Consider the following 22,291-nt stretch of genomic DNA (forward strand, 5'->3'; position numbering starts at 1 on the left):
TTCATACACATCTGCCAACAGGATTCTCTCTCTCTCTCTCTCTCTCTCTCTCTCTCTCTCTCTCTCTCTCTCTATATATATATATATATATATATATATATATATATATATATATATATATATATATATATACATACTATATTATAGATCCAGCTGGGAAGAAGATAGAGAGAGAGAGAGAGAGAGAGAGAGAGAGAGAGAGAGAGAGCTAGCAGTTTCACTATTCCTCTTGCTGGATGGTGGGGGCGGTGGGGACTTTTTAGAACATAGATCCACTCAATATATAAATTTTCTCTGTGAGAGAGAGAGAGAGAGAGAGAGAGAGAGCATCATCGGTGATCCAAGAGAAAACGACGACGATCCTTTCTATCCATTCACAACATGTACACGACCTCTAAGTATTTTTTCTAATCCGACAACCACGAGAGAGAGAGAGAGAGAGAGAGAGAGAGAGAGAGAGAGAGAGAATAAAATCGCCCCCTGCTCCATACAAAGTTGGAGTCCGTCACTTGACATTCTCTCGAGGTCCCTCCGTACACTGATAATCACCACCCCACTAGCAATGTCTGCTGAAGGGCCTCCTACGAGCACTCGAAGTCTATACGAAACAACTCGACGAGACATCGAAGACAAGGGCCGGAGGAAGTTCTTAAAAAAAAAAAAAAAACAGGCTCAGACGACTCACCTTGTAGGATCCCAATATAGTTTCGTTGAATTCGGAATTACTGCGATTATAATAATTCATTTTATAAATACTTGTTCCTTGGGTGAAATATTATGTACATTGGAAAAAAAAAACCACAGTTATGTAAATGTACGCATATTCAAATTTAAAACTTAAAGTTTTCAATTTAAATACATGTATACTTTTACATAACTGAGGATTTGTTTCTCCATTTGAAGACTCGTGCTACTTATGCAGGGTATTTTTCTTAAATTATTACTTCAAGAGAGGAGAGAGAGAGAAGAGCATGAGAGAGGAGAGAGAGAGAAGAAGGAGATAGAGATGAGAACGAAGAATAGAAGGCAATTAATCAAAAATTTCAAAGACTCCCAATCTTTAGTTTTTAGTTTTCAATTTCATCAATTTCAACCCAGTAGCTGATAATGTTTGGTCATGAACATAGTATATATTACTCTCATAAGACAAACAGTGACAAGGTTATTTTTCCTTTAAAAATCATAATGTATTATTTTCCTTGTATGTGCATTTATGTATTCACAAAATTAATTCCATGGTGTATATTTAAAACAATTGCATATACCTTTGAACAATATTATCATTATTACAAATCATATTGTTCTGTTTTCCTTGTATGTGCATTTATATATTCACAAATTAATTCCTTGGTGTATATTTAAAACAACTGTATTTATTTACCTTTGAACATTATCATTATTACAAATCATATTGTACTCTTTTCCTTGAATGTGCATTCATATATGCACTAAATTAACTCCTTAGTTTATATTCAAAACAATTGTATGTGCCTATGAACATTATTATTTTTATATTATATTAAATAAAACACATCTCGCGAACACTTCGATGCTCGGCATTCGAGAGTGATAGACAGGATTTGGGAAGCGGAGAAACTCTAAACAAGAATGGCGGGTCGGACAGAGACGGCAGTGGGCAAGAAGCGGAACAGAAGACAGAAACAAGTGACAGGCGGACAGACGGGTAAAGCCCTACAGGACTCAAAAGTCAAACGAGAGAAAAAAAAAAGAAGCGAGAGAGAGAGAGAGAGAGAGAGAGGAGAGAGAGAGAAGCAAGGCGACTGTTGACACAATAAACATTCGCCGTTGCGAGTCTGAGGGAAACACGCGAGAGAAAAAATGTTCCCAGGGAGCGAAACAGTGTCACTTCTTCCCCGGCAACACTGCTGTCAGTTGGAATGAGTCTAGGTTTCGGTTGCGTCTTCTTCGGTATAATAGGAGCGAGAGACCGGCCTCTCCGTCTATACTCTGTTTTTTTTCATCTGTCCATCCGCCTGTGGTGTTTTTGTATGGTAACACTGCGTCCCGGGCTTTAGATTGTTACGCTATGTGTAAGTTTTAGGTAAATAAAAAGGATATCGGGTGGGTGTACATTTGCAATTGAAAAAGTGTTTTAATAATTTACTGTATGCGAATTACACCGTTAATATTCGAAATAGGATATTATTATAATCGTTGAATGTAAGCTGAATGTAACTATCTAAAGCCCGGGACGCAGTGTTACCATACAAAAACACCACAGGCGGATGGACAGATGAAAAAAAAAACAGAGTATAGATAGGTTACATTGTGGCCACATCGCCTTAGGTCAACGTAGGCAGAACAGGATATATAATTAAGAGCTATTTGTAAAGTAACAACTGCAAATAAAATATGTCACTATGAAATGAATATATGATTAACATTTATGTGTACATTAACGACTGCAAATATATTACTATGTGAAAGGTGAGCGGGCACAATTTACTTTATTAAAGAATAAACATGGTTTGTTTTTCTTAAAAAGAGACAGAGAGATTTCAGCGAATGATTTATCTTTTCATGGGCAGCGATCCTGTAATTCTTAAAAGAAAAGCCAGAACTGGCATATACGTAAATATTTCCCTAAATAAATAAAAAATATTTTCCTACAAAACAATGACTCTATCATTACCAGCAGACTTTTAAATACTACCAACTTCAGGTATAGCCGTAATTAAGTAAAAAAAAAAGTACGAATCAACAACCGCTTCTGTTTCAACACGCAAACAAGAAATTTTTAGTTACTAAATATTAAATATATGTTCAAGTCACCCTGGATACTTACCGAGGACCGTTGCACTCATAAACTAGGCTCGTATGGGCTCTATGAAACCTGACTGTTTCTAATCTGGCAATTTGGATGGCCATCCAGGCTAAGACCTCAACAAAATTAAGAATCGACGGTGATGGTGATCGCAATTTCACTACCTGGTTGACCCCACTACTCCCATAAGTCAAGCTGTGCAAAGGTCAATCTAGCACTGAGCAAACCATGGTCACTGCACAAGGGACACAAAGAATGAGGGTCCATGGCAAATATGTAGACACAAAACTCTCACCCTATCACATCCAAGGCATCTATGCTGATCATTATGAAGGAAAAAAAAAGAATGATCAGACATCACCATTCTACACAAACCAATAAGCAATGGCAAAAGATAAGCTGCAATTGACAACCACCCTAGTACAGAAACACTACACACGAATGCTTTAATAACAACCATGGTGGATAATGTAAGAAGTCAGTCTTCACAAAACTTAGTGAAGGAAATCCACAGATGTGCAAAAATGTGAATGAATAATTACCCACAACCCAGCTAGACTACCAAAATATGAAAAGCTTGTTTCCAAGTTTCAATGACCCCAATTTGTAAAAGGCTATCCATTTGAAGATGAGGGTTTGTATCCTCATAGGAACAAACGTACATTCTATCCTAAAAAGAAAAAAAAAAATACAGTGATCAAGTCAACTTCAGGATCAATATCCACAAGCATGCCCAAATCTGAAAACACAAAACTAACTGCAGAAAGACCCAACATGAACAATAATGGCTACATACTTACATTTTCTACTGAATAACAAGAGTTGGTTAAAACTCGATGTAAAGCATAGCAATTTTTAAGCATAACTACACCCACACTGAACTGCCCTGTGATCCAACATAATTTGTGACAAAAGCAGTTCTGAGCTATACATCCTAACTTATTACACCCTAAACTAGACCCATATCCCTATTTAACACCTTTCTGTTACCATAAATATCTCCGCAAAGAACACAAGAATAACATGGCCACCTGTACCAGAGGCATGTTCTATATGAATATTCACACATCTGTAATAAGAAGTCCCATTTCATTTTGATTTCCCAAAGTAGGATTTACCTACTTCAAAACTACTTCAGAAAAATAAATCTTCCACTTTACCAAGGGTTGTTGCATTCGGTGAAGGCTTCACCTCTAGCATAAAAGGCACCTGAAGAAATTAAAAGATGATTTACTCCCTAAAGAAAGCAATAAAAGTACTGCAATAGTACCACAAGTGAAAAATACAGTATGCGACGTCTGAAATTATGAACTAATTTCTAACTATGAGACAAAAATGAAAGAAGGCGAAAGAATAATATAATATAGGTCACCAAGATATGAATGGGCCATTATTGTACTAAATACCTTGCCCATGTTCTGAGCTATGAACTACAAACACTGACTCTGACTACGTCCATTTACAACCTTGCTTATTGTCAACATGAATCACGATTGCCATATGAAAAACCAACGTAACAGTTAAAACTCATTAACCTGCATTCTTTCATTCAATCTTGGTAGGAAATTACATTTATACATAAATGACCCATATACCAACAACACATAACCCACATATAGCTAAGATATTAATTGAATCTAGACACAGTATTCATACAGTTTTTAATCCTAGATTTACTGAAGCGAAATAAAAGAAATTGGCAACAATTTAGAAATTTATTCTCCCATTTTTACTTACTGTCATATTTAACTGGTTTAATATCCCGTTTCCTATGGAACATAATTGAATCCGTGGCTCTGTGGCCGTTCTCCTGATAGGGGAAGTCTAAGTTGGTTTTTGTTTCTTTATTTAATAGTACTGTCTTTGGACTCGTAAATTACACCGAAGAACACATTACTTCCTTTCTTGTGGGACTGTGACACTTGTCAGATAGCCACGTCCTATATTGTGCTGTGACTGAGAGCGATTTCGTTCTTTTCAGTGTGAATTTCCACTTTGCTCTTCTGTTGTCTTAGATTTCCCCAAGGTATTTTTGCAACTTCTCCTTCAGACCTCAATTGTGTAATTGCACCCAGTTGCCTCGCTATCGGTGTTTTCATTGAAAAGTTGGAGGTGGAAGAGTAGGCTACATGTAATAAAAGGTGTAACTCATTGGAGATTTTCAGTTGTGAACTTGTGATGTTCTCTCTCTCTCTCTCTCTCTCTCTCTCGCTCTCTCTCTCCTCTCTCTCTCTCTCTCTCTCTCCTTTATATATATGTATATATATATATATATATATATATATATATATATATATATATATACCTATATATCTATATACTATATTATATAATTGAAATTAGTACATAAGAGGATCGACAAAGGTAGTTTGAATATCAAAGTAAATACAGGAGGGAAGGCTTCGTTGGTATGGACACCTGTTACAAAGAGAGGAACATCATGGTGGAAGACATACAATGGAAATGGAAGTGCGGGGTAGAAGGAAGAAGGGAAGACCAAGAAAGAGTTGGCGTGATTGTGTAGGGGAAGATATGCTATGGAAAAGTATTATCGAGAACGATGCACAGGACAGAAATCGATGGAGACGACTCATTCACAACGCGACCCCATATAAAAATTAGTTAAAGCTGGGAAGAAGAAGATATATATATATATATATATATATATATAATATATATATATATATACATATAAATATATATATATAATATATATATATATATATATATATATAGTTATATCTATATATTTTTATTATATATATATATATAGATATATATAGATATATCTATATATATATATGATATATATATATATTATATATATATATAGATATATCTATATATATCTATATGTATACATATCTATATATATATATCTATATATATATATATATATTATTCTCTATATATCTAATATATATATATATATATATATATATATATATATATATATATATAATATATAGACTGGCTTACATCAAAATGATGGATTGATAAAATTTTCAAACCCCTCGGGTATTTGAACATGAGTTAATTCTGTTAAATTTGATTTTTCTTTTGTATGTTTTGCGGTAATGAAGACAGGGTTGCTTTTTTCGTTAATAGCTTTAGCGTTATCTACGTATATACTCTGCTCTTTAATGCACGGCATGCGCCTTTACACGTATAATTTAAACATACTCTCGTGGACTTTATATGATACGTATACACATGTATTCTTGCATAGATTGTCCCGTATTATTCAAGAGTATTAATTGTGCAATTCATGGTTGCAACATTCTATCCGTGGTTTCTGCAATCAGTAACTCTTGTTATTTAATCTCCAGATAGTGACTGAGCAATTTGAGATTTTATTCTTTTTTTGTAGTGTTTTCCTTATCTCTCCTCCCTGGCCCGGATGCGTTATCTATCAGTCATTTGTCTATTGTTGTGGTTTAGCTGTTAATTGATATCTCAAGCAATTAAAACACAAACAATAGCTCTCGTACAGAAGGGCGTTCTGATCGATGTCATTTCTAGTCCTGCTGGTGACAGTGACGTTACTCGTTATTTTTGTAAAGTAGGGAACAGATATATTTGTTACCGAGATTCGAGTTCTGTTGTGGAAGACTTTAATTTCGGGTTTCGTTTCTCGAAACCTTCGTCGTCATGGCGGCGGGGAGAGGAACTTTGTTTTTGTTGCTCCGAAGCCTCTTGGTGGCTTTTCTAGGTAAGTTATTTTGGCAGGTTGGGGTAGCTGCCTTTCTTCTCCTTCTTCTTCTTCCTCTTCTTCTTCTTCTTCTTCTTCTTCTTCTTAAGAAGTCAAACAGTTTTAAGACCTTACAGGTTTTCGTGGGCGGTAAAGGGATAAGTATTGATATCAATTTAAAGGATTCCTTAACTTTTTTTATTCGTTTTTTTTAATAGTGCGATTCTTATCCATGACCATATGGTGTTAAATATTACTTCCATCACGAATACTTTGTTTTATCCATTGGGTTTGTATGTTTATTCGCGTGCATATTTTCTGGATTGTGAAGAAGTTAAGCCTGGATTTGGACTAACATTTTACCGAAGACAAGGAGAGATAGAAGTGTAACTTTTGGGGAGGTTCTAGACAGAGTTTTACCGCTCCTGAAGGCTTATTTTATTTATTAAATTTGTTATTTATGACCATTCAGACTTATGTCCCGCATCAAAAAGGGGTTTGATGACATGATTCCATATTTACACACACGAATATATATATATATATCTATTATATATATTTAATATATATATATATATCTATATATATATATATACTATATATATATATTATATATAATAATATATATAGATTATATTATATATTATATATATATGTATAATATATATATATATATTCAGTGGTTGCTATGTCGTGACGTATAGTACGTCTCTTACTCTCCATTTATTCGTATGTTGTCTCACCCTGGAGATTCTTATTCTACCGATTCTTACCACAAATTCTCTCATTTAATTAAGTCATTAACTGAGGGATCCAAAGCTTTTTATGGCCCTGTTACAGGGCTCCAAGACATTGTTTTATTTTCATATTTGACTGGTATCGTATTACCAGAACTTTAGCTCTTATTTTTCTTATTAGGCTTCTGATGCCTATAAAAGAGAGAGAGAGAGAGAGAGAGAGAGAGAGAGAGAGAGAGAGAGGAGATGCCCGGTGAATACGAGATATTAACTTGACATGAGGGAGGGAATTGGCAGACATGAGGAGGAGAGGGGAGTTGACGACACCAATGAGTAATTGATTGAGTGTAAAGGTGAGTGGACGAGTAAACAAGAGTTGATTTTGAGTGTTTGCATGAATTTAGATAAGGAAGATTAACTCGGGTCCACGAAGAGAGAAAGAGAGGAGGAGGAGGAGTAGGAGGGAACGTTGAATAATATCGTGAACTGTTTACCTTAGTAAGCGTTGAACTTTACCCGATATATTTAAATCAAGAGGTCGGGTATTGTCTGATAAAAAAGAAAAAATAAATAAAACCCAACAGAAAAAAATGGAATTAATTAAAATGGTCTTCAATGATTTTGCTCGTTCGAAGACAGGTGAATAGAATAGAAAAAAACGTGACCAGGTGTATTTAATATGCAGTGGAAGTGAATCGGTTAGAAGAAGGAAGGGATTTCTGAGCTATTTTTCTTTTGCTTTCTTGTCAAGTTAATTAGAAAAAGATAGGGAAGAATCTATCAGGCTCTTATGTACATTCGATGTCTATTAGTCGTGATGTATTTGCATGTCTGTCACTGATGAGAATTTTCTTGAGATGTTTGGCCGAAGTGCGGGAGAAGGGTATTGGATTACATGAGTTACGTGTAGTCCATGAGCTGTAATGCTCCATGAAGTAATGATAATAGTACTTTTCGATTTCCTCCCGTAAGGGAACAGTGCCGTCAGTGGACCTCATCTAAGGATTACCCAAGGTTCTTTGCAACCACTTTCTTTCCTTCTGCTGTACCTCCTTTCATATTCTCTTTCTTCGTCTTACTTTCCCCCCTATCCTAACAAGCGCCTCAGAGGCGTGGTCGATATGGTATTGGCGTACCACCTCGATGGCCGCCAGTTCAATTCTCGGGCATTCCATTGAGGGGTTAGAGATGTGTATTTCTGGTGATAGAAGTTCACTCTCGAAGTGGTTCGGAAGTCCGTTGGTCCCGTTGCTGAATAATCACCGGTTCCATGCAACGTAAAAACACCATACAAACAAACGCCTTCTAACACCTGATTCACAGTACAACTGCATTGAGGTTTTCTTCCTGTTACGCCTTTCAAACCTTTTACTGTCAATTTCCATTTCAGCGCTGAATGACCTCACAGGTCCCAGTGCTTAGCCTTTGGCCTAAATTCTATATTCAACTCAACTCTTCGATTTCTGGCTTATCATCTAACAACTCGTTTGTATGGCCGTACAACTTATGTTTCCTTTCACATTGGTATTTACCATTGCCTCTGATTGTTATAGTTTTCCTTCTTTTTCTTACTTCTCTGTTCATTTAATCTACCAGTTTATAATCCCCGCCAAGGAGGCTATTTTGATTTTTGGTAAAATATTTTTTCAAAATAACTAGATCCCCATCTACTAGTTTTTCATGGAATTATTGGAAGGAAGTTATCTTGGCTAAAAAAAAAATTTTGGGATTCACAAAGAGGCTTCGCGCTGACGAAACAAATTTTGGGAACCCTTCTTATAAAGAAGAGCAGTCCAACACCCGTGTAAGCAGTGCAGTGTCTCCAAACCTATAGGTTTAGTTTGTTAAGAATGAGACTCCATCGAGGGAAACAAATTTCCGCGTAATGTTTTACAAACAAATGATAATCAGACTAAACAATGGAACGCTTGGATGAGATTTGAAAATTAACCAAACTGAAATCGCATAGGAAAAGTGAAAAGGTTAAACTGTAGTCCATTATGATCAGTATGGCGCCTCAGTGGCGTAGTTAGTATGGTGTTGGCGTCCTACCTCGGTGGTCGCGAGTTCGATTCTCGGCCATTCCATTGAGGAGTGAGAGATGTGTATTTCTGGTGATAGAAGTTCACTCTCGACGTGGTTCGGAAGTCACGTAAAGCCGTTGGTCCCGTTGCTGAATAACCACTGGTTCCATGCAACGTAAAAACACCATACAAATAAAACAAAAACAAAATATACGGTCCTGAATTATGATATGGTAGCGAAACTCATGATAGATTTTACCGATTTGAGAGTAGATTTTCTGGAAGAGTATTATAAATTTGATGTCTTGGACGTGTCCTTTGCACCAAAATTGGACGAATAGTACGTGACTGTGGTAGAATGACGCAAGGATGAGAATGGATGAAGATTTGTTTAAGTGAAAGCACAAGGAAGACGCGAAGTGGGGAATTGGGCTCGAATATATATATATATTATATATATATATATATATATATATATAATATATATATATATATATATTATATATATATATATATATATTAATTTATATGATATATATATAATATATTTATATATATATATCTAGATATATATATATATAAGATACATATATATATATATGGTATATATATAATAGAGAGATTATATATATATTACATATATATAGGTATATATATATATATATATATAAGATCTATTCTAGGAGTTCCACGCTCGGCTACCAATCCGGTTTTCCGAAGTTCGATTCCCTGCTCTGCCAACGCGGATTCAGAGGAATTTATTTCTGGTGATAGAAATTCATTTCTCGATATAGTGTGGTTCGGATCCCACAATAAACTGTAGGTCCCATTGCTAGGTGACCAATTGGTTCCTAGCCAAAGTAAAAATATCTAATTCTTCGGGCCAGCCCTAGGGAAGCTGTTAATCAGCTCAGTGGTCTGGGTAAACTAAGATTTACTATATATTCTAGGAATTGCACAAATACAAAAAAAGTGGTAGTGAAAAGCAGGCTCTCTCTCTCTCTCTCTCTCTCTCTCTCTCTCTCTCTCTCTCGCTGCTCTCTCTCTCTCTCTCTCTCTCTCTCTCTCATTAACATACCGCACACGCCTCCATCGTTTCTAAAACGAATTGTCACGAGTAGCATCCTAGAACACCCACATGTAACCATATTAGGAAAAGTTAACGCCTAATGTCATATGAGGCTGATAATGTTTTCTCAGCCAAATTGGAATGTCTAATGTGTGCATGAATAACCGAAGATTCACCTCGGGGTATTATCATAGAGCATATCATGAATCGGATAAGGAATTAAAAAAAAAAAAAAAAAAAAAAACAAAAAAAAAAAAAAAAAAACAATTGTAAGAGAAACTCTAAGGACTTTCCTTTCCAACTTGTTCAAGAAATCAAAGTGAATGTTGATACTGAGACCGCTCCCCGTGGGCGGTAATACGCGGTATTGCCGTTAGTCCGCCACACGCGGTGCACTATAGGCACTACTTAAGGTTCTTTGCAGCATTCCTTCGGTCCCTAACTGCAACCCTTTTCATTCATTTTACTGTACCTCCATTCACATTCTGTCTCTTTCTTGTTGCTTTCCACACTCTCTTAACAATTTATTCATAGTGCAACTGTGAGGTTTTCTTCCTGTTACGCCTTTCAAACTTTTTACTGTCAATTCCCGTTTCGGCGCTGAACGACCTCATAGATCCCAGACTTTGGATTTTGGCCTAAATCCTATATTCTATTCCTTTCCATGATATTACCCTACTACCATCTTTAATATATTGATTGAAAGATGAGAGCCATAGTGGTTGTCAGTATTATGTCTTGAATTACGAGAGAAATATACAGAACACTTTAAAGTGATTGCAAATAATTCCACTATAATGAGAACTAAAAGTATAAAGAAAAGAAATAATTATACGAGTGAAAAGGTTAAGATTTGGATGTCAGCCTCTCCCAGCCAGAAACAGCTGCTTTTTTTATTATGTGTGTGTGTGTTTATATATGTCGACAGATTGCCCAGTTCATAAAAACGTGACATGGAAACGGAAATAGCACGTGAAGTAATTTACCCTAATTCAAGTCATGTGGGATTTTTGACCGAATCAAATGACTTTTAATGCAATATTGAGAAGAGTAGTCATCATGATAAAGATGAAAACGATTGGTTTGTAGATCATGATACCATAAATGAATGGGTAGGTCCAAAGACTGAATATCAGTGTAACCAAGACGACTGTAATTTATCGTAATGTCTGTTAATTTTTTTTTTTAATTTTGCCTTAATTATGATACTTATGTACTCGTATATTTAGTCTGATATGCGTATTATCATCCATCTCGATTTATTTCAAACATTTAATAATACATGTGCCACTCCGCGAGTTTGATTCTCGGGCATTCACGCTGAGGTGTGAGAGATGTGTGTATTTCTGGTGACAGAAGTTCACTCTCGACGTAAAGTCACGTAAAGCTGTTGGTCCCGTTGCTGAATAACCACTGGTTCCATGCAAAAAAACTATACAAACAAACAAACAAACTCATAAGCAATTACTATTTACTCTTTTCAACAGTGATATATTTCCCTAATTATAGTGGTGTATTAATTCCTGAGTTACTTCAGAGGAAAAACAGAATAAGTTACTATAAGATTTCTTCCTTCCTTCCAGTCACTTCCAGCCAAGCACTGGACCACAAGGATGAAGAATGGAGCGAGCTTCTGGAGACCTGGGGTTGCAGTTTCAAGGACGACCTCTGCAACATGACGAGACTCTATGGCCCTGATGCCACCTGGAAACGGGAAAACGCCTTGCCCCAAGTGCCGGAAGTGAATGGTGAGGAAATTGTCATGGTTATGACGAGTGCAAAATAGGAGTGAAAACGGTTGGGCTCAGGTTGTAGACGCGAGTAGAATTGAAGTTCCTGAATGGATAGAATAGAAAGTATATAAAGTTCAGAATTGAATGACAATGGTAAAAATCACAAGTGATTTTTAATGTTACTAAACTAGGGTACATGAGTTACCATGTTTACAGGTGAATGAGAATGATAAAGATTTAAGTAAATGACAGTGATGAAAATTATAAGACAAAACTAGGGCGAATGAGCTATCTTGTTTCGAGGTGAATGGGAATAATCAGGATTTAAGGTTCAGAAAGAAATATGATTAGAGTAAGTGGGGATGGAAACGATTTCAGACTCAGGAAGAAACGAGTAGAAGTGATTGAATGTAGGGAAAGCATTCTAAAACCTAAAATGAAAACCTATTGGATAAGATGGTACCCGGGTAATACGATGATGTACACAGAATATGACTGAATACTGCGGAAGTATGTGATACAGATCAAATTAGTTGGGAAAGCAGAAACGGATACAACGGAGTGTAATTTTCAGAAGTGAATGGATACAAGTAATATTAATTGTTTCTTTAGTGCAGTAAAGGAAATGTTCTTAATTAACCGAGACTCGGGAATGAAATAAGCATAAAATCTGACCGAGTTTCAGAAATGAATCTGAATAAAGATTGAATTTGGGAAGTGGGCAAGATAACATTACTTTGAATTTCAGAGTTGAATGTCAATCTTTTCATGACCTACTAAGCCCACACTGATAGGAAAAATTACATTTTATTGGAAATCTAGCTGAAATCAGGTAGCTGCGGTGTAACAAATGTTACTCTAAAGCCCCGTCCACACGGTCGAACTTTGCCCGACAGACTTTGTTCGATGTGACGTCAGAATCGAGAAAAGTCAGAACCTCCGCTTCTGACGTCACTTCGGACAAAGTCTGTCGGGCAAAGTTCGACCGCGTGGACGGAGCTTAAGATGTTCCTAAACCTTCTGGTTCTCTCTGACCACTAAGGGGGGTTAGTGTCATCAGTGCACCTCATGCGTATGATGTAGGCATTACTTCAGGTTCTTTGCAGCGTGCCTTTGGCCCCTATAGCTGCAACCCCCTTTCATTCCTTTTACTTTACCTCCATTCGTATTCTCTTTCTTCCATCTTACTATCCACCCTCTTCTAACCATTGATTCATAGTGCAACTGTGAGATTTCCTCCTGTTACACCTTTCAAACATTCTACTCTCAATGTCCATTTCAGCACAGTGCTCGGCCATTCAGTTCAGTTTCTGACCTCTGATGTTCATTTGTTTTTAAAACAGATCATTATTACATCATCATGACTGGGCAAGGCATAGCTGGGCTTGAGTCTCCTCCTCTAGCTGCATCAGAGGCCGCTCCGACGAGGTGCCTTACTTTTTATTACTACCTGAATGGGCCCAACCCGGGAAGCCTTTCCGTTCTGTCAAGTAAGTAAAACGGACTTTTGTTACTTTGAAAAGGTAAAACGTGAAATTATCAGTCCCTTTATTCTGCTAAATTAGGTGGGGCATCTGTAATTTTTGCCTAACAAATTATTTGTTTGGTAGAATTATATTGTTTATGCTAAAACTATACTCTGTTTTTTTCCATCTGTCCATCTGCCTGTGGTGTTTTTTTATGGTAACACTGCGTCCCGGGCTTTAAATAGTTACGCTATGTGTAAGGTTTAGGTAATTAAAAGGATATCTGGGTGTACATTTGCAACTGAAAAGTGTTTTAATAATTTACTGTATGCGAATTACACCGTTAATATTCGAAATAGGATATTGTTATTATTGTTGAATGTAAGCTGAATGTAACTATCTAAAGCCCGGGACGCAGTGTTACCATACGCAAACACCACAGGCGGATGGACAGATGGAAAAAAACCGATTATAGTGATGTACGTAAATTCATTTGACTTCTTTGGGTTACTAGACATTTGTAGACCTAGCATTTCATTTGCCTGTCATATTGTATTGTTTTATTATGTAAACATGTTAATGAGATCATTATTTTCTAACAGGGTTGGGTCTGCAGAGAAAGGTACGGCACTCTGGACACAAGGGAACCCTCAGGGCGATGAGTGGATAGCAGCACACACTGACATAGACTTTGAAGACACTGTCTCCGTAAGTATTTTTCATATGTGATTCACGCAGTCTCATAGAATTTTTGTACTGTATGTTGAAATAATTGTTTTCTTCTACTTTTGCTCATTCAGATTCCATTGAGCAGGCTCTAGCGTAATACTTATGACTAAATTGCAAAGTTATACTATATTTGCTTGTTGTATGTATCATGAGAACTATGAGAGGGGTGGCTGGAGACGAGTGAATGTTTATGGAAGATAAAGCACAGGCAAGGTGCGATTGGTGGAATTGCATAAAGACCCCTCTGTGTCACATATCATTGGCAGGGATGATGATGATTGTATATACTGTATATGTGTATAACTGAATCACGACGATATGGAACGTGATGAATGTACAGATAAGGGCAAATGCCACCAAGGAAAAGTGAAACAACGGAGTGGTTGCCAGGCCTTTAGACACACTAGTAGACTAGGACCGGGTGTCGAAAAGCCTAGCAACCACTCCTTCGTGCATTTTCCTTTATTTATACTGCACCCATATGTACAGTATGTATATATATATATATATATATATATATATATATATATATATATATACTATCTATCTATCTATATATCTATATATATCATATATACATATATATATATATATATATATATATATATATATATCTATATATTATCTATTAGATATATATATGTATAATATCTATGTATATATCATAGATATATATATCTATATATTATATCATATATATTATATAAGTATATCTTAGATATATATATATATATATATATATATATATATATATACTATCTTATATATATCTATATATATGATATATCTTAATTATACTATGATATATATAGATATATTAATATATATTATATTTTTTTTTTTTTTTTTATATATAATTATATATATATATATCTATATATATATATATATATAGATATATAATATATTATTATAGATATATATAGATATATATATATATATATATATATATAATATATAGATCCTATATATATATTAATATTTATATCCATATATATTTGGTTAAAATACCCCCTTTTCTGTAAACTTTTCTCATTCATCTACCTGAAGAGGGAGACAGCAGTCTCTGAAATATAGTACTTTTTCTCTATATTTTGGTGTTTTTATGGGCTCCTTTTATTAGTATATATATATATATATATATATATATATATATATATATATTTATTTATTTATTTATTTATATATATTTTTTGTTTGGCTGTAAAATTGAAAATACTTATAGAAAGGATGTGCATTTTGCATTTTATTCTTGCCTCAGAATTATGGATAAAACATTGGTTTCTTTGATTAGGTAATCATCGAAGGTGAAACTGGTCCACACACAGATGGAACAATGGCAGTGGATGAAATTCAGTTCCATTATGAACCTTGTGATGCTCTTAAACCTACTGACACTCCAGGAGAAGAGAGTAAGTTATATTGCGGTATAGTATTTTGAAAGTAAATGCAATGGAAACTGTTTCAGCAGATACTACACGTCCCTATAAGCTACAGTACAATTTCGCATTGGATCTAATTAATGGTATTAATAACTAAAATATAATGGTATCCAATGTTTTCTAGATTTGACTTAAAGGTCTCATTCTGGTGTTCCCTGAGATATGATTGCGCTGACATTACTATCTTACTTTGTCACTGGAATATTATTAAACAGCAGTTACAAACTAGTACTTAGAATATTAATATTCTTCATTGATTTTTTCCATCTTTTAAGTATATGTTTTTTTTTATCAGCAATGTGTGATTTTGAGGACTCTCTATGTGGTTTCAAGTTCGAGGCTGGGCAAGGGAATTGGCTTTGGATGTCTCCAAAGATTGACAACATGACTTTCCCCCATCCTAGCAAAGATCACACTTACAACACTGGTTATGGTAAGGGAGATGTGGTGGTCTTAGAAATATAGGCAGTATAGGAAAGACCTTTATCTCCATTTTTATTAAAGTTTCTCCATCTTCTACACTGTAGATACATTTGCAATGAAGTGGCAATTATTGTTATAACATTTGTAACATTGATTTTTTTCTGATTTCTTTGCACTGAAATGACAGTATGATGGCACTGTTTTCCATTACACAAACTGTAATCAAGATGCATTGGAGCATATTGTTTCTGTAAAATGTGTAATCTAAATTAAATGTACTGTATTTCCAACAGGTCATTATTTGATTGTTCCATTATCTGATGGGAAAGATGGAGTCGTAGGTAAAGTGGTCACACCTGAGTTCTCAATGGAAAGAGAGGAGCCTCAGTGTCTTTCATTTTGGTATATGCATAACGGCCAGACTACAAAGGACACTTTGACAGTTTATGTGCGACATGGTTTAGAGATTTTCCCTTCAGCAGCTTGGAAAGAAAATGGTAAATAAAACCTTTGATGCTTGTTGTGAGGCAGATGAAATAGTTTTAGGTTTCTTATCAGTTGTAACATTTGTCCACCTTTATTTACTGAGAATTTGTGTTTTAAGTTAATTATCTGGTATTGTGTATGTGATTGTAAAAGAAAAAATTACTGCTGTTTTTTGGCCTTGCAGATATGTACCATAGAATTGAAAGTGCTCTTGAAGATTCTTGGTTGACATTTGCAAATATGAAGTGTGTCAAATTGAAATAACAAAGTTATGATCATTATGCTCGTATTAGTTCTGTAATTACCGTATACTATGTTATCATTGTAGAATATTATGTGCTATTATTGGAATACTGTAAATGCTTTTATTATTATTATTATTATTATTATTATTATTATTATTATTATTATTATTATTATTATTATTATTATTATTATTATTATTATTATTATTATTATTATTATTAAATTTACGATTGTTTTTGCATATCACAAAAGGAGGCTGTATTTGTAAGGTGATAAGGGTTTTCCATACATATATCAAGTGTTTGAAATGCAAACACCTTTTACACCTTTTAAACTCATAATCCAACCAGATCACTAAAGCTGTTGTATCTTATTGTGACAGATGACATTAAAATCTTCCATTTCCTTTTAGGTAATCATGGCTACACTTGGATGTGGGCCAATATCCCCATACCAACAGGCAAGACCCACTTTGAAGTTGTATGGGAAGCAAAGCAGCAGCAATATGACAAGAAAGGCTTCATGGCTTTAGATGATATCAAGCTAGTCAAGGGAATGTGTCCTAAGATAGGTACAGTGAACTGAAATAATTAATGTTAACTTTTTTAAGCTTGTCTTTGTGATCCTTAAAACAAAAGTTTTAAGAATCACATAGCAGTGAAAGATCTGATATCTTGCAAGCAAGAGCAAATTTTATAGAAAATTTTTTGTAGTTGCTCATGGTTGATTAAATCTGTACTAAATAGGGTATTGCATTAAATTTTTGTGATTATGTATCAAAAACTAAACTTTTTGAGAGAGTTCCATGTTTTATTCATTACATGGCAATGACAACTTCTATACAGAAGGAAAATATTGTGGGTGTATCTTGAATAGTCAGGTTTAGAAAGACTCTTAAGGCATATAATTTGATTTTAGCGCAGATGGAAATGCTAAGCTTAGCACTGAAATTTTAAGATGTTTTGATGAGACTGGACTAAATCATCTTAACTCCCACAGAAATGAAAATTGGTTGTAATGAAGTAAAGTAGCATAATCTATACATTTTATTATTATGCTGTATTGTATTTTCAGTATACAAATGATTTTTCCAGGAACTTGTACCTTTCAATGGGGAACTTGTGGGTGGCAGAACTTGTGGAACACTGAAAATAACACCGATGACACCAACTGGTTACAGGGAAAAGGTAACGATGGTCTCGGAATGGATGCTCCTGACAGTGATCATACTGGAAGTAGTGAAGGTTTGTTGAGGAAAGAAAGATGTTTTATTGTTGATTTTAGAAAGTAAGTCATTGATAACATGAATAAATAAGATGGATGTTTGCATGGTTATTCCTTTAAAGGAGATGGTAATTTTAAGTCAGTTTATCTTCTTTTTTAAGTTTTGTAACTATATATTTAATTTTTGCCATTTTGGCAATATTACATACCATATTTATTGTGCCTGGTGTTGATTTTCACATCCTTGTAATGAGGTTAGGAATTGAAAGTGATTTTGAATATATAGTAGTACCTTTCCATATCGATTTTGTTAAAAATAGAAAGTTAGAGGTTATATTGCCTAGTGCTTACAGTACTTCGTATGTTGAACATAAATTTGAATATACTTTATATCTAAATTTTTGTTTCAGGAAAGTTTTTATACAGTGATGGGATTGGTACAGCCAGTCTAGAGAGCCAGCTACTTGTTCCTGAACAGCACAATGAATTCTGCTTCGCTTTCTGGTTTTTAATGGACGTAAGTCTCTCATTTTTACCCATGAAATAGTACCTGTAAAAAAAAATTTTCTAGCTCATATGAAACCGCAGAAGAGATTTTACTCTGTATTGCATGTTATATCACTGTACTGGAGTAGATTTATACACTCCACTTTATATTGCTATAGCATGAAACTTTAGTTAGCAACTTTTTGGTTGTTTTATAAGACAGGAATATTTTAGTTTTCTGTACTTCTCTTTGCTGCTGATATTGAAATGCATCATTTATCTATTTACTTGATTTTTATATCCTGTGAAATCCCATACAATATTTTAGTTGGCAGAAAATAAACTAGTCACATAATGTATATTTCAGTGTCAATTACACTTTCCATATCCTTTTTTGTTTGTTACTCAAACAAAACTAAAATTAATCTTATGTATTCCTGGGTCCAGTTCCAAGATTCAGTCTTTATAGGTTGCATATTAAGTAGTGGTTCTGATTGGACCAGTATTTAGTGTTAATTCACTGTTATTTTCCCATATCACTTAAAAAAGCATTTCATTTAGTGCTATCGAAAAGCTAGGTATTGTTTGCAAGGTTTCCTATACCTGTTAAGATGATGGTGTTTATGTTACTTTCTCCATTACATTTTTTACTATCGCTGGAATTTTTATTATCTCTTGTAAATCAAGGGTTTCTTTTATATATCAGACAGGTTATTCTCATGGTACAGTATAGTTTCCTTTGCTCTATAATGGCAATTGTGATTTAGACCATTGCTGGGAGATTTTCTTCTAGCTAACTTCCAGGAGTTGTATTCTGAAGTTACCCATAGTACGGTGTAGTGGTGCCTTTAGAATTTAGAATGCTGAATGAAATATCAATATTTTATTCAGCTGAGGTGCCACAATGCCAAACTGCCATGTAGGATGAGTGGTTTTCTTCTTGATACTGTTATTGTCTTTCTAAAAGCAGTTGCGAAGGTTCTTTGAAAAACTATTAGCCATTTCCTCAGTTGCTGGCTTATTTCTAGCTTGCTGTTTGTTTGCTGATATTAGCCTGTAAAGTATGTTTGTTGATTTATCTTTATTTTCATCTTTGTTGTTGTCCTCTTTTCTTTGAGTCTTTTTGCCCTTTTACCATGTGGGTACTTTATTCTAAAAAAGTTTTCTTGGGAATTGTACGGCCTTTCAGGTTTATTCTGCCATTTACATAGTGATAATGCATTAGTATTTTATTTGTTTTTGATATTTTGTGCTCTATAGTTATCGCCAACAACCCTTCAAGAAAATCTTTATCCTTGTGATATGAGGTTTATACAGTATAAAGCTAATTATTGTCATTAAACTGTATATAGTAGAATTGGTAATTAGTGTGTTGCATACCAGGAGGTTTGTACAGTGTATTTGTGCGGAATAAGAATGAAGTGATAACTGCTCATAGATAAAGGCTGGTAAAAGCTTAAATTTGGAACTTTCAATTAATTTCATGGTTAATAATGGATAGTGTATTATATTTGGTGTAAGTAACTATTTTCTTTGCAGGGGGACATTGGAGGCCTGTCCATAAGCTCTAGGGTAGAGAGTGGGCGAGAAACAGAGCTTTGGGAAGAAACTGCATCAACCAAAGGGAATTGGGTTCTGGGACAGATTAAAGTAACTGCCAAGAGTTTTTTGTCTAAAGATGTTACTTATCAGGTGTGTTCTTCTTTATAGTAGTATTAATTTATAAGTTTTCTTATATTTCCGTATAATGGCAATGATACTAAAACTTGACCTTCAATGATAGTTTAAATTCTATCTCTCTTTGGTAATTCACTTTACTTTAGTTTTTTACAAGATTTTTTTTGTTAAAAGATTTCCAATAGTTTTTTTACCAGCATATGTTCAAATTATCTAAATTTAGAGAAAGGAGACTAAGCTTATCAAGATCTTTCATTTATATTGTATATCAGGCAGTGTAAGTTCATCTTTAAAATTATGTATCAGGATAATTCACACTAAAATTCTTTTTTCAGCTTTACATCAAGGGGACAAGGAATTCAAATAGCTCCAAGATTGCAATGGATGACTTCAACTTCCAGACAGTTGATAATTGCACAAGACTGCCAGTTCCACAGCCACCAACACCCACATCAATCCCTGATATTTGGGGTTGCAACTTTAAGGATGATGTATGTGGCATGACTCAGGTTCCAGGTTATGAAGGCGAATGGATACGCAACAACTCTTTAGATCAGGTCTTAGGAGCTCAAGGTGAGGGACATTTATGGTATGTCTGTTGCTGGATGGGTTTTGCATAACACATTTAAGAAATCTCAAGGCATTTGTGTGATGCTTTCACTTTGTACAACTTGCTAATAAAATTAAGTTCCTAGTAGGAGAATAAAATACTAGATTCATTGTTCCAGAATAATGGTGATTGCTTTGTAATCTTGTTTTGGTTATGTTCATATTCTAATGGAAACTTCCAAATTTAAATAGTTAGAAATAAGTTCACTATCTGTCGATTGTTTGATACGTGTGACACTTTTATTTATGAAACTGTGGATGGAGCCTATCAGTGCCTGTTTATTTTTGGCTTTTGAACTTTGTTGCGATGTATTTCCTTTATTTTATATTTTGCATAGAATAAATACCCATGTGTAGCAGAATTTTCTTTAAATTTTTTTTTTTTTTGCTTTGCATTCATATCCTTTTTATCTATTCACTCTGATCCTTTGATTCATTTTATTTTGTCTAATCATTAAAAGGATTGGATTATTTTTCTCATGAGATTTCCTTTCATCAAAGTATCTTTGTAAAAAGCCTGAACCGCATCCACTGAGTCATGGGGCTAACACTTACTTTGTTAGCAAAAATTGGAACAAGCCAGTTAGAGAAGTTGGATAGTTAAGTGAGAAGAGATCAGAAGTGACACATGAAAAGCAAAGGTACAAAAATACGAGCAACTTGGGGCAGAAGAGGCATTACAACAACCTTTAGTATTGCCTGCATGAGGCACCTGTATATCTTATGGGGGGGACTAGCTACTGTTGGGTGAAAAATTCGAAATTTAAAATAAAAGCTGAGGGTGTAAAGGCGCAGCCGCCTGTGTAGCGAAAAACCATCCCCGTTTGTACAATCATAATGCTTATTTTATCCTGTGGAAATTACTCAGTAAATGAGACTTCAGTTACTCTCAGAAAGAGAAAGGGAGAGGACATTGCTTTGCATTTTGCTCCTCGATTTGCTTCATACTCAGCCCTATTGAATTCCTTTAAACTTTATGGGCCAATATCTCAAAAGTTATTTTCACGCAATCAAATTATCTATAATCCAATATGTGCACTATTTTAGTGAAACACTGGTTTTCTGTTGATATTACCTAGGTAATTGAATGGTTCCTTTCAGATATTGCCATATATAAAAAGAAAATTATATACTAAAGGTACTGTAGTAATAATAGTGTTTTATGATGTCATTGAGGCTTGCATAATAACATTGCCAGACTATGTAGCATTTAGATAGTTAGGGAAAAATTTTTATGATGAAGCATTTAGACACTTGAACTACTCAAAAAATTAATTTATATTGATCAAATATTGTGGCTTTTACAACAAAAATAGTAAATGCTATAATGTTATGACATTGTAACTATGTGACATCATACCTAAAATGAACAATTTTAATGTTTAATTCTCAATTTTTTTTCTTGTAACAAAGTCGCTAGTCCCCCCTTAAGTAGGAACGTTTTTCAAATTAAGGGGGGCACTG

The 22,291-nt window shown here is 34.6% G+C and overlaps 1 protein-coding gene across 1 annotated transcript in view; it reads left to right on the plus strand.

Annotated features, from left to right (window-relative positions):
• The first annotated feature begins 6,306 nt into the window (after positions 1 to 6,306).
• Positions 6,307 to 22,291, plus strand: part of LOC135202165 (uncharacterized) — a 193,387-nt gene continuing 177,402 nt past the window's right edge. Inside the window, 12 exon segments of the mRNA XM_064231420.1 lie at positions 6,307 to 6,497; positions 11,890 to 12,054; positions 13,383 to 13,528; positions 14,106 to 14,213; positions 15,529 to 15,646; positions 15,972 to 16,109; positions 16,393 to 16,596; positions 17,244 to 17,402; positions 17,926 to 18,075; positions 18,466 to 18,572; positions 20,081 to 20,233; positions 20,554 to 20,791. Of these exon segments, the coding sequence (XP_064087490.1) occupies positions 6,437 to 6,497; positions 11,890 to 12,054; positions 13,383 to 13,528; positions 14,106 to 14,213; positions 15,529 to 15,646; positions 15,972 to 16,109; positions 16,393 to 16,596; positions 17,244 to 17,402; positions 17,926 to 18,075; positions 18,466 to 18,572; positions 20,081 to 20,233; positions 20,554 to 20,791 (1,747 nt within the window). The 5' untranslated portion in view covers positions 6,307 to 6,436.

This window comes from Macrobrachium nipponense, chromosome 30 (genome assembly GCF_015104395.2).
Source record: "Macrobrachium nipponense isolate FS-2020 chromosome 30, ASM1510439v2, whole genome shotgun sequence".
NCBI lineage: Eukaryota > Metazoa > Arthropoda > Malacostraca > Decapoda > Palaemonidae > Macrobrachium > Macrobrachium nipponense.